The following is a 14,068-nucleotide window of genomic DNA, read 5'->3' as shown; positions in this document are numbered from 1 at the left end:
AAAAACCTTTAATGTCCGTTATTGCTCAATAAATTGGTTGATATTCACTGCAGACTTTGCTTTACTTCCAAAAAATTAGATTAACAGGCCTATTTGGACAATTTACCGCCGATAAAACATTTCCTCTGATTCACAGATACGACTCAAGTGTACTTCTTCTGAATAAAAAAAAAACATTAAAATGACAGCGTTTACACGTTGATGCTTTGTCAGTATAAAAACGTCAAATCGCACGAAGCTCACTGTCCAAATAAACATAGCCATCGATGAAACTGAGGTTTAAAAAGCAATAACAGACATGGTTTTTATTTTACTGTATTTTCCAACAGGAATTTATTGTAAGTTAGTGGTGCAATCCATTATCACTGTTAACACAGCCCCCGTTTCTGGTTTGAAACGGACACTGAAAATAAATTCTTACTCATAAGAGGAGGAAGTTCTTTGAGAGAGGAAGTCAGGTCAGGTTTATCTTGAAGCCAACTTTATCTTTACTGCCTAACAGAGAAACATTTGGAACCAAAGTACGGCTTAATATCTTTTTGTATGCAGACAAAACATTGGTCTGATCTTCACAGCTCTGGTTTTAATTTGCAGAGTATGTTAACATGTTTGAATAAAACTTGAGTTTGTGCAAATAAATGCCATACTTTTCAGTTAAACTGTGAGCAGCATCGGTTATCAGCGGACGGCTGACTTTGATTCACAGTTCAGAGTTTTGTTTGGTACACATGCCTGCATATTGTTAATCTCTGACTGGGCAGCTGAGCCGGATCTATGATTCCATGGGGGGAAAGCTGCTCACACCTTTGGGTAAATTGACTTCCACCCATGAAAAATACAGCAGAAAACAAGTATTTTAAGTTTGTTAAAAAGGAACAACATTATTGCATATCAGCATGATCACACAATCATTCATTGTGGTTTAAGAACCAAACAGTTGATTTTCCCATCACTGTGGGGTGCGGGTTCTCCCTCGCACTGTTTCCACTCCCCTGACTAGCCTCTGCATTCATGCATTTATTTGTTTTTCCATCTCTGTCCCATATATTTTTTATTATTTTTTCCCATTTCTTTTCCAATGTGTAGCTGCAACTCTCTATCTCTGACTGTTATTCTAGCAATACTTTTTTTATGCACCTGCTCCCACAACTACTTTGCCTCATCTCCATAGGGTGCAGTGTGATTGGAATGTGTTATGTATGACCCTTTGTATATGTATACCCAAACACACACACACACACATGCGCTCAAATACTGACCACAGGTGCTGGATCCACAACATGCCGATGTCTCGAATAATTCAGTCATAACCATGAATGACCTCCCGGATTACATCTAGTCCTGCCTGTGGAGATGTTTTTTTCCCCTAGTATAAGATTCTGTATAGGTCTACATATACCCAGACAGGTTGAGGCAAAGTTGGGTACCAACATATACACACAGTGGTTATTATACTAGGGTCAAAAGCTTGACATTGAATGTTTGCTTACTAATTCCCATTCAGCAATAAAAACCCAAACACTGTCTCTGCTGTGGGCAGATGAGTTCTGTAAAGGAAGATGCTAATGAAATTTAGCCAGTCTACTATTACTACCGCTGCAGCTTAGTGCTGCAGCTCATTAAACATATAAATAAAATATCAGTAGAATATAAATCCTCCTCACTAAAGATTTGTTTTCTATTTATTTTGACACTTTTATATGAGAGCCCATTTGTATAGACTAATCTAGTTAGAAGTAGGTATAACACCACACCCTGCTGGAGAGTATTTTTAACAACAGATGCATGGGTTTGCACAGTTTTACCCTCTGGGCTCATTATCAGATAAGTCAACAGTTTTTATCTACTTTTAGTTCTAGTAAAGTCTCACACGCTCATATAATCTATGAGAGGCAAAAAATAAACAAATGAGCTTCATGCAATTGGTTGCACGTCTATGCTTATGCAAATCTTATGCAAATAGGAGATTACCAAAATTTTCCAACAGTCCAACATGATTTTATGTTGTGGAAACTTTTTTTTTTCCTGCTGAGTCAGCAAAGGCTGCTTTCTCATAGTGTGATAAAAGTTGCTCTGATGATGGACCCATGTATTTAATGCAGGGTTTTCCCTAAAGGATAATTATTTCTCTTATGTTTTTGTTTTAAACGACTGATGTTTTCTCACCCGGCTCATAGAATATATAGGTATAGGGCTAAATCCTTGGCAGAAGTAGAGCAATAGGATTTTTTCAGGGCTTAATATGCCTGTATGTATTGGAGCTATTCTCTGAGTGCAGGTTTTAATCCTTAATCACATAATTTGTGATGAGTGTTGTGCGTGGGGGTTTGGCAGATCTTTTTTGGTTTGTTTTTTCTCTGTTTATATGATGGTGTGTGTTGCATACACTTAAAACTGGCAGTGAGCTTGTTGTTGGTGGTCTTAAAAAGTCCCTAGGGGTAGAGAGGAAACAGGAGTCGCACAGCTGAGATTCCTCCCAGCACGCTATTAGATGTTTGTTTTTTATTTTTAGAAGAATAAAAACACATAATCTGCATCATCGAATTGAATTTATCATGTAACATATTTTTTATTATTATGTGTGTGTGTGTGTGTATATATATATATAAAATATGAAAACATAGTATTTGTCTTTTAATTTTAATTTTTTATTTTTTACTCTCCTACCATGTTCCTTTCTACCATTCCACCCATGTAAATACACAGAGCCCTCCACTTTAGGAACCACTGTGTTAGAGAAACAGAAGTGTTGGTTTCCTTCAGGCACTGTTCTGTTTGATTGTTCCCTATTTTATAGAAAACAGCCAGTGTTTAGTAGACAAGCAAATGCTGAGAAGACAACTTGTTTGGTTTGATATGCTCTGCTGCAGAGGAGGAACGGCTTTCTGTCAATGTTGCTTTACTCATCAGTTATTATCCTGATCAGTAACTCGCCTTGAGAAAAACATACGATTGTTAATGAATGTTCACATTAATTGAGCATTATGTCAAAAGCACTGAAATATCAATTCACCCCTCGAATGTAACAGTCTGTTTTATTTCAGGTTTAAATATATTTGAATTCAAATGAAACTTTATGGTACTGAGCTTCTCTGGTACAATAAAAAGCTTTTTAAAGCCCCAAACCTCTTAGTGTACAGAGGAGCCTGGACTGTTTTTTTTTCTTTTTTCTTTTCTTATTGTTCAGGAATTGATGTTTAAAACTGCGCTTAAAATAAATGCACCTTTGTGTGTGCTTTTGGCCTCATTTTGATGTCTTTCTACACCCATAGCACCCTGTCCTCAGAGAGCAATAGTTGCTGAGATGTTGCTACACCTTTAATGTTTGACGTTTGCATCCATCATCCACAACCTGCTTGTAGGGTTGTGAAAGCTCAAAGAGCGCTACACGTTTTATCAAAAATGTATGATGCGTTAAGTCACTTAACACATCACTGGGCACTGGGGCTGACGCCTCTGTTGTCAGAATTTGAGGTGTTTCTCATCTTAAACAACCACAGACTGAACTCATCTTGATGTGTGACAGTTTTTAGCCTTTGGCGCCTGCTGAATGTAGAGTGAGGACATCAGGTCTGTAATATAACTCTTAGTGAATCTGTGCTTACATGGACATAAGTGGTTGTTGATCGTACTAAAAATATTTTATATTAACAAGTCAGTCTGGATATTCTGATCAGAAGGATTGGAATCAGGTTATAATCTAACTTAAGCTGGTTATATATAACTTGTCTGTCAGATGAACGCCTTTGAGCATCAAGTTATTCTTACGTGACGCATTTCCGCCTTTAGTGGCTTGTCGCTGAGGCTAGCTGTTACCAGATTATTCTGACGGACTTGTTTACATCACATATTTGGTTGGTTGTTTCATTCTGTTTACTTTTTTCCATATTAACCTTGCAATCTGTTTTTATGTTTTGTCTTTTAATCAGATTACATTTTAATCTGTAAAATTTTGTGTGTGAAATCATCAAATCAACCTTACAGGCAGAAAAACAAAGCTCCCTATTGTCTACTATCCAGTTATTTCTAGTTGGAAGGGAAACTGTAGTTACATACTTACTGTCGGTAGAGTATTTCTCTTAAGTTGTATGACTTTATATATTTTGAGTTTCTCCCCACAGTACTGGTGATATTTTAACCAGTTGTGACAGATCTGATTAGATGCAGTCCAGTTGTTTACAAATCAGTTTACTCTTTTAAGCTTCTTCAAAAGTGAACAATAACAACAAAAATTAGGTGATAAATTAACTTAGGTGTTTCGTTTTCACTCCTGGAGCTTTGATCCTGTACGGTAAGTATGAAAGCACAATCAGACTCTAATGTACACCAAACTACTGTGGCTTGAAGAGGTGGTATCGGTTCGGCTCCAGATGGACTCTGATGCGCACTAGTTGATGTCTTAAAACAACTGTACTCTGGTCCGATAATATAAATATATATCATGGGCATATATTACCGTTTCGTGCCAGATTAGTATCTCATTGTGCATGTTTAGGAGATTTAATCTGAACCTTCTCCTTAATCGGGTAGATATTTAAATTCAGCATCTCCAGTGCATCAGCATATTTTATATAAGCAGCAGCCACATTTCATTTTCAAACAATACCATTTGCCAGCAGTAATACATGCAAACCATATAGAATAAAAGGCAAGCGCTAATAAGGCTTTTCAAGTACTGCGGCATTTAGTCCTAAGTGGGGGAAAAAGGGGCTGACTTTGGGTTGGTATAAGGGACACAAAGGCTCAGGTTTGAAAAAAAAAAGAAAAGATTCTTTTTAATTAATCGTAAATAATGTATTATTGCTGATTTTCCTTTTTATTTATCTCTCTATCTGTCTGTCTGTCTTATCTATCTTATCTAATCTATCTATACCACTTGGCTTTTGTTGACTCCTGTGTTTGTGTTTCATTTTTGGCCATTTCCATATTTTTACCAAACTAAACTGAACTTTGTTTCTGCAGATGACCCGGCCGATGCAGACCTGTGGTTGCTCAACAGCTGCACCGTGAAAAACCCTGCAGAGGACCACTTCAGAAACTCCATCAAGTAAGTTAATAATAAAAATAACACAGACCTCCTTCTTTAATACTAAGCATCGTTTATGGTCATTTGAAGACCGTTTCAAACATAAAGAAAACAATTTCTGAAACCAGAGCCTTTCTGTTCATTCCTCCCTGAATAACAGGGCATTACAATAATGGTGTGTGTAATCAATTTATTTGTTTAATATTATGAGCTGACATGATGTAGCTAAATGAACGTTATCAAATGATCTTTTAGAAAATCTATGCAACCAGTGCAGAACTAAACCTGAATACATGCATTTTTTTTTGTACCCAAGAGTAAATCAAGATTCAAGACCAAGACTAATTGCAAAAATGCAACTAAGATCCAATAAATTCCCTCAGACTTCTCGGGCTTCAATTTCAGCTTCCCCGTTAAAAAAACAAAAAACAAAAACAAGAATTGTTTTCTAAAGGAGACTAATTTTCCTGCAGAAACTTATATCAAACCCTGTGTGGTCGACCTTTTGAGTTTCAGTTTCAGACTCCACCTACTCATTGTTTCCAGAGGTGGTGCACACAGGGAGAAAAGGAGAAACTTGTATGCTTTTGCATAATCACTGAGAAATTGAGCTAGAAACTGTTTTGCATTTTGATTAATTTGGCACGAAGCACACACACCTGGCAAATACATGCTTATGTTTGACATGGAGCTGCATTTTTTATTCTTTAAAGTAACTTTGGAGTATTTTACTGCTTTAAATTGGTCCCTCACTTCCTCTCACACTGCTGCAAAAAATCGAATGTACACACCGAAGAGTACCGTATTTTCACGACTATAAGGCGCACCTAAACGTCTTTTTTTCCCCTCAAAATGTGGGTTGCGCCCTATGGTGCGGTGCGCCCTATCTGCGGACGTTGTTGAGACCACCATGAGTATGTGAGAACCTTAAAGGGGGAAGTGTGGGCGTGGCTTGTGTATAAAAGAACAGTTATGTGCTTTATGCAGAACATTGTTTTCTTAACAACCCTGGAAATGGCAAAGAGACACGCCTATGAAGCCCAGTTTAAACTGAAGGCTATCAGCTACGCAGAGGAACATGGAAATCGAGCAGCTGCGAGAGAATTCAATATAAATGAATCGATGGTTCGCAAGTGGAGGAAGCTGGAAAACGAACTCCGACTGGTGAAGAAGACACAGCTGAGTTTCCGCGGACATAAGGCGAGGTGGCCCGAGTTGGAGGAAAGACTCGAGGGGTGGATCGTGGAGCAAAGAACGAGTGGGGCCAGCGTTTCAACTCCAGCTGGAGTTGTTATTAAGGCGAATGAAAAAGGCTGGATGGACGAGGAGATGATGAAAGCTTGGCTGAGGGAGGTGTATGTAAGGAGACCAGTTGGTTTTTTCCACGCATCACCATCTCTGTTAATTTGTGACTCCATGCGTGCCCATCTCACAGCCGATGTGAAAAAAAAGGTCAAAGAAATGAACGCTGTGCTTGCTGTTATTCCGGGAGGTCTGACAAAGGAACTTCAACCGCTCGACATCGGTGTGAACCGGCCGTTCAAAGTAAGGCTGCGAGCGGCGTGGGAGCGATGGATGACAGACGGAGAGCACAGTTTCACTAAAAGTGGAAGGCAGCGCCGGGCAAGTTACGCCACCGTTTGCGGATGGATTGTAGATGCTTGGACTAACGTTTCTGCTGGGACTGTTGTTCAAGCTTTCGCAAAAGCCGGCATCATTTCCAAGGAGCCGCCCGGCACGGAAAGTGACTCTGACAGCGAAGAAGAAGGGGAAACTGGCATGTCGGATTTAGCGCAGCTGTTTAATTCAGAAACAGAGGATGAGGACTTTGAGGGGTTTGATTAATACAGGTGCTGGTCATAAAATTAGAATATCATGAAAAAGTAGATTGATTTCAGTAATTCCATTTAAAAAGTGAAACTTGTATATTATATTCATACATTACATACAAACTCATATATTTCAGATGTTTATTTTGTTTAATTTTGATGATTACAAATGACAACAAATGAAAATCTCAAATTCATCATATCAGAAAATTAGAATATTGTGAAAAGGTTCAAAATTGATGGCCCCTGGTGCCACACTCTAATCAGCTAATTAACTCAAACCACCTGCAAAAGCCTTTAAATGGTCTTTCAGTCTAGTTCTATAGGCTACACAATCATGGGGAAGACTGCTGACTTGACAGTTGTCCAAAAGACGACCATCGACACCTTGCACAAGGAGGGCAAGACACAAAAGGTCATCGCTAAAGAGGCTGGCTGTTCACAGAGCTCAGTGTCCAAGCACATTAATAGAGAGGCGAAGGGAAGGAAAAGATGTGGTCGAAAAAAGTGTACAAGCAAGAGAGATAACCGCACCCTGGAGAGGATTGTGAAACAAAACCCATTCAAAAATGTGGGGGAGATTCACAAAGAGTGGACTGCAGCTGGAGTGAGTGCTTCAAGAACCACCACACACAGACGTATGAAAGACATGGGTTTCTGCTGTCGCATTCCTTGTGTCAAGCCACTCTTGAACCACAGACAGCGTCAGAAACGTCTTGCCTGGGCTAAAGAGAAACAGGACTGGACTGCTGGTGAGTGGTCCAAAGTCATGTTCTCTGATGAAAGTAAATTTTGCATTTCCTTTGGAAATCAAGGTCCCAGAGTCTGGAGGAAAAGAAGAGAGGCACTTCATCCACGTTGCTTGAAGTCCAGTGTAAAGTTTCCACAGTCAGTGATGGTTTGGGGTGCCATGTCATCTGCTGGTGTTGGTCCATTGTGTTTTCTGAGGTCCAGGGTCAACGCAGCCACATACCAGGAAGTTTTAGAGCACTTCATGCTTCCTGCAGCTGACCAACTTTTTGGAGATGCAGATTTCATTTTCCAACAGGACTTGGCACCTGCACACAGTGCCAAAGCTACCAGTACCTGGTTGAAGGACCATGGTATCCCTGTTCTTAATTGGCCAGCAAACTCTCCTGACCTTAACCCCATAGAAAATCTATGGGGTATTGTGAAGAAGAAGATGCAATACACCAGACCCTACAATTCAGAAGAGCTAAAAGCCACTATTAGAGCAACCTGGGCTATCATAACACCTGAGCAGTGCCACAGACTGATCGACTCCATGCCACGCCGCATTGCTGCAGTAATACAGGCCAAAGGAGGCCCAACTAAATACTGAGTGCTGTACATGCTCATACTTTTCATGTTCATACTTTTCAGTTGGCCAACATTTCTATAAATCCTTTGTTTGTATTGGTCTTCAGTAATATTCTAATTTTCTGATATGATGAATTTGAGATTTTCATTTGTTGTCATTTGTAATCATCAAAATTAAACAAAATAAACATCTGAAATATATGAGTTTGTATGTAATGTATGAATATAATATACAAGTTTCACTTTTTAAATGGAATTACTGAAATCAATCTACTTTTTCATGATATTCTAATTTTATGACCAGCACCTGTACTCTGTAATAAATACTTGAATAAAGCACAATCATACTCAGTTTTGCTCCAGCTCTATTTTTCTACCTGAAAACTTAATTCAACAGCAGCCTCTGGGCCGCGGCGCATCCGGGCTCACCTCCGCAGGTGTTTTTTCATCTAAATAATCTAAATCTTTTTAAGTGAGAAAGTCCACCTGAAAATTTAATCATTGCAGTCAGTTCATCCAGATTATTATCCTGCCTATGTTTTAAGTTAATTTATGCGTCAATAAACTGTATCAGAGGAGTAATCACAGCCCTGTGTCATCAGCGATGTGTCTCTCACGGCCGGTTCCCAGGTTTGAATAATACTTTGTAATAAATACACCTTGCAGCTTTATTTGCTGTGATCAGTGGGAATAAAGTAGTTTTAATATGTTTTTAAGAGGGAAAATCCACCTGAGAGGACATGTACCTGTATATAAAAAACGCGCCCTATAGTCCGGTGCGCCTTATGTGTGTGTTAAATACAGAAATGGCACACATAACTGAGACTGCGCCTTTTAGTCCGGTGCGCCTTATGGTCGTGAAAATACGGTAAAAATCAAGTGGAGGCTTGGTGAAAGCAAATATTTCACCTAACGAAGGCATTTTAGTCCCTTCTTGCTTAAAAATAAGGAAATATAAATCTCTACCTTCATTCATCATTTTGTTTGGGGACAACTGTTAAATGATTAACATTTACAATCAGGTTTGTAGGCATTAAAATCCATTTTATTTTAATGCCAATTATTCGTCTTACGGAACGTTTGTACAGATAAGTGCATTCTGCCAGTCTCTCTTCTACAGCAACATCTGTATGCTCACTTTTTTCCCTCTGCCACAGCATTTCCTATGCAAAATAGTCAATTAGAAAAAAAATACAAAATAATAACACTCTTCAAGAGTTTGAAAATGTCCTCTTTGTTAGTGCCCGACTTTTCTTTGACAGGAAATCACCCAGCTGTAATGCTAATGCAATTAATGCTCTATTCACCAAGAAGAACGCACACATACACACCCTCACACATGCATGCATAAGGCATAAAGTTTCTCTGCCTTTCATCGTTCAGTACTTTCATGATTGAGTAGCAAAATGAGGGGGTTCAAGATCAGAGGGAATCCAAATGGCCACTTGTCATCGCTCTTAAAAAAAAAAAAAAAAAAAAGTCTTTGTTTTTCTGAGGAGGAGGCAGTCCTGCTGGCTGCCTCACACTCGATCACACGCTGGCCATGAAGCCGGCGCCTCCTGGTACCAAGAACTTGTACTTGAATTTCATGTGTGTTTGTACAGGCGGGGGTCAGGGTGGGACAGCATGCTAAAAATTACTGGATGGGGAGTTTGTCCACAAGAACCCGAGGCCCCAGCTACTCAACTTCTTTTAAAGAATTGTCCCTAGTGTTTAGGATTATTGTGAAGGACAAGGTAAAATCTGCATCAGTAGGAAGATATCAACATTAACATAATCAAATTTAGGATATCATATAAAGTATGGCTTAAAGCGGTGCTTGGCTAAAGATTCTTCTAAAGTATCTATCTATCTATCTTTATGTTCTTAAGCTGAGGTTGGAAGTTAATTAGAAATGCTGTCAGTTAAAGAGACTCTTTGATAGAAGAACCCATAAAATCTGCACAACTGTTGTTTCCAACAATAGAAGCACTTCTGGTTATTGTTTTTTACTTTTTATTTTTTTTTATGGCAGCAGCAGCACAGCTGATAATTCTCCAGGATGGAGTCACAGCCAAACAGGAACAGACTGCATGAATCCACTATGAGAAAAAGCAGAGAGAGAATACTGTTAGAGATTGAACTAACAAATTCTGCAGAGTGGGAGAATACGGATAGAATGCAGCAGAATGATGAAGAAGGGGTCCTTATGTCCTCCAGGAGTCTAAGCCTATAGCAGCATAACTATAGAGATAACTCAGGATTGAGATTTTTGTTTTTAAGAGCTTCATAAATATTCATATTCCATAAGTGGTATTGGTGAAGATTCTCAGTCATCCAGTTCATAGTCATTCCAAAAAAAGGATGGGCTACTGCATAAAACCTCAAACTCAACACTATTCCTGACATTTTGAATTGAGAAAGCTTCCTGGATGGGAAGCGACATGTCTTCAAACTTAGAAAATAAGGTCCAGTGGATTCCTTTTTTTGGAATCCCATAAGTCAATACTGCATAACTACAGTCAGTAGGAATGTATTGCTCTTACTTTTTTAGAAAACTATAGTGTAGACAGATTCATTTACTTTCTATTCTTTTAATGATCTTTTTTAATCCCCTCTATTAAAATATGAATTAAGATTTCTGAAAAGGAGTGATGCTAGCTACTAAGTGGGTTATGAAACTGCAAAAGGATAAATCTGACATGTAGCTGCAGAAATGTAGGAAATGTACGGTTGATGTTATTAATATTGTATGCATAGGCAGTGTAAATGATATGCCACAAACTGAGCTTAGATAACTTTCTGCTTTATGAAGTTTTTTTCCCCCTGAACAAAGTCTTCATGAGGATAAGAGCTGCAATCACTGCAGATAATGCCCTTTTTGGCAAAAAGCATCCATGTTGGAGTGGACTGGATTGGAGCTGTTGGTGGATAGATGCCAAGGCAGCTTCTGTAAAGGTTTTTAAGGCTGTTTGCATGAGTGCAAGAGGACACTATCAGTATGCATGAGGTTTCTTTTGTGTTGACGCTGTCTTTGTGTATGTTTTGGCATTGATGTGTTTGCATATTCTGCATTTGCAAATATCACATCCATTATACTACCTTCTATGCCTATCCAAATAAACCCATTTAAATTGATCTATAGAAGATAGGGCAGTGTTGCTCAAAGATTTGATTTATTTGGTGATGATAAAGTGAATAATATTCGCTATTAGCCTATTTTATTGTGTTTCCATGTTTTTTTAATATATATATATATTTACATCTGGAATTTTATTAAAAAGCGCAAAGCATAGAAGACAACCTGAATGCTAAAAAGTCAAATATAATGAGGATTTAGTTTTGCTTGTGTGTTCCTGTGTGTGTTTTAAAATGCCAAAATCTATATCGTAATTCAATGTCAGAGACCTCAAATCAATAGATGCTGAATGCATTAAAAACAGTTGCTCAACAGCATGTTATTAAGCGGCTCAGTTTCGGTGTGCATCTGTGTATGTGTTGAATTTCTCCGCTTGGCTGTTTCTCCTAATTTGTATGATCAAGGGAATGTACGCTAAATGAATAAGTTCCTAGCTCTGCGCTCTGTACGTCTGTTTTCCAAATACACCAATTCCCATGTTGTATTTACATTCCTTTTAATATAGTTTTAATATTCATGAAATAACCATAAGAAAGGAAAATCATTTATGGTAATTAAAAAGGGATTCCAAATACACAGAATGAACTCTTGAAAGAAGTCCTCCTGAGCTCGTGTTATGCATTAATAACCTATGTGTAGGCTGGATAGTGAATATGCATAAAGGTCCCAAACTCACAGGACAGTGTTCATCTGTGTTATTTTAACTTAAGTTTGTTTACAAATGTTTACCCTTGATTGTGTTGACTTTATGCTGCTAAGATATAATTTCAAAAACGGGGCAAAGCCTGATATGTTGGGTTGGCTGAACCCAATATTTATAAAAGAAGAGGAAAGAAAAACAGGAAAATGGTCACACATTTCTACACTTCTTTGTTTCATATTGTCACACAAAATGATCTAAAAATAATTTACATATTTTTCTTTCAATGTTAAATAATTAGTGGTGAGACTATTAATTTTTTTTTATTAAGTTGATTACAGGGTCTTTAATTTATTGAAATGAATCATTAACCATAAAATCCACAGAATAAATCACCTTTGTAATTCAAAAACCCCTTTTCCTCTTCAATAATAAACAAATACTGATATAAGCACCACACCACATATATATCGTTTTAATCCAACTATTTAGGATATTTAACCTTCAGATTGGTTAATTGAGACCCTGATAATTTCTGAGCTACTTCTATAGAAGTGTTAACAGTACACAAACGTTTGTTATAGGACAATCCCATCCCACAAAACAAGGCATACAATATTGCCTGTAAATAGAAGATAAAGTTTTATTTCTAATCCTGACTGAACTGCGACAGTACAGCTTTGCATCAAACATTTGCTCTTCATTGTTCAGCATTTAATGCAATTCAGACTTTGATGCCACTGAGGCTGCATTTTCTCATGGATATTGTTACTCACACAAATAATCCATGTTCCTGGTCCTAGTTCCTTCCTACCTGCCAGCACAGTTTGGATATATAATGCTGATCTTGGCGTCACACGGATGCATTTCCACTGTTGCTCGGATATCCATACCGATTTGAGGTATTGGGTAAGCGCACCTCACTGCAGAAGTTGTCGGTTCGAGCATTGAGTGATTTAAAGCTTCAGTATTGCCAGTGGACCAACACCTGTGATCATGTTTGTGTGTCAGGTTTACTAGTTTACAAGAAGATTTTAGTATCTATTTAAAGAAATGCAATTATTATTTATTATTATTACATGTTAAAATGATTGTAATTAATTAATCTTACCGGCCCTAGAAGTAATAAATGCTATCTTCTCTTACAGCTTTATTTATTTATCAGTGGCAGGTCCACTGATAATGAAGATATTACACCATTAATGGTTCTAATAAACAATAATCAAGGAGGAAATCTAAGCTTTACCACAGTTTGTCATGGTGCCTTACTCTGCTTTTGAAATTATAAGTAATCTTATTCAAGTTTAGCTTTAATTTTAAGTCTTTAAAATGACAGATCGCTTGAGTGATGAACTGTGTAGTGAGCCTAGAAAACCATAAATGCCACTCGCCAACATTCAGATATATTCTGAAATATACATAATGTTGAAATTGCTGAACAGTCACAAAAGTGTTATTATTTAAGTGCTTATAATGTAAGGGGGCTGCGTTACAATCCTCACAGTGTGTTGTTTTAAATGAACTGATGCATAGAAGTGAGTGACATTAAGGCCAGAGCTGTTTGCTTTTCATCAACATGACATCGAGGTATAAACAATCTGAAATCTGCAGTGACCTTTTGAGTTGTTTACTTGGGGCAGTTGTTTCATGTCTGTGCTCCTATGCAGCAGACACCAGGTTTTGGTTTGTATCAGGCTGGAGATACACACACATACACACAGTCAGCACTTGATGCCTGAGGCTGGTTTTGGTACAACCCAGGGATTGGCATTTAATCTGTCAGTTCTACAGGGCATTAGCCTACATTCTCGGGTATGCAGACGCAAAAATAGTCTTGGGGATGGAGAGACAGACTGACAGCTACAGAGGGGCCTAATTCAGATGCCCTGTGTTTATAATGCTGAGCCTAAAGCAGTCTGAGAACCACACCAAGGACAAGGCTGACCAATAGTTGACCTTGCTTTAATATTTTCTTTTGAAATGTACCGTTGGTGTGGTAAACTTTTTTGGATTTGGGAAAAAAAGTTTCTTAAGATCATTTTCTTTAGTTTTTATACAATTTTTCTTGCTTTAGGTTCTTTCTTTTACATCACATATGCCATCAAGCTTTGCCTGATCTTCTGGCTCTCTATAAA

The 14,068-nt window shown here is 38.0% G+C and overlaps 1 protein-coding gene across 1 annotated transcript in view; it reads left to right on the top strand.

The window, feature by feature from the left end:
• cdkal1 (CDK5 regulatory subunit associated protein 1-like 1) overlaps nucleotides 1-14,068 on the top strand; it is a 260,805-nt gene that overhangs the window by 30,509 nt on the left and 216,228 nt on the right. The window contains exon 4 of the mRNA XM_038275895.1: nucleotides 4,963-5,047. Coding sequence (XP_038131823.1) covers nucleotides 4,963-5,047 — 85 coding nt within the window. The remainder of the gene's footprint in view (nucleotides 1-4,962; nucleotides 5,048-14,068) is intronic.

This window comes from Cyprinodon tularosa, unplaced genomic scaffold, assembly GCF_016077235.1.
Source record: "Cyprinodon tularosa strain WSP-4 unplaced genomic scaffold, ASM1607723v1 ctg98, whole genome shotgun sequence".
Lineage (NCBI taxonomy): Eukaryota > Metazoa > Chordata > Actinopteri > Cyprinodontiformes > Cyprinodontidae > Cyprinodon > Cyprinodon tularosa.
This window is presented reverse-complemented; position numbering and strand designations above follow the sequence as displayed.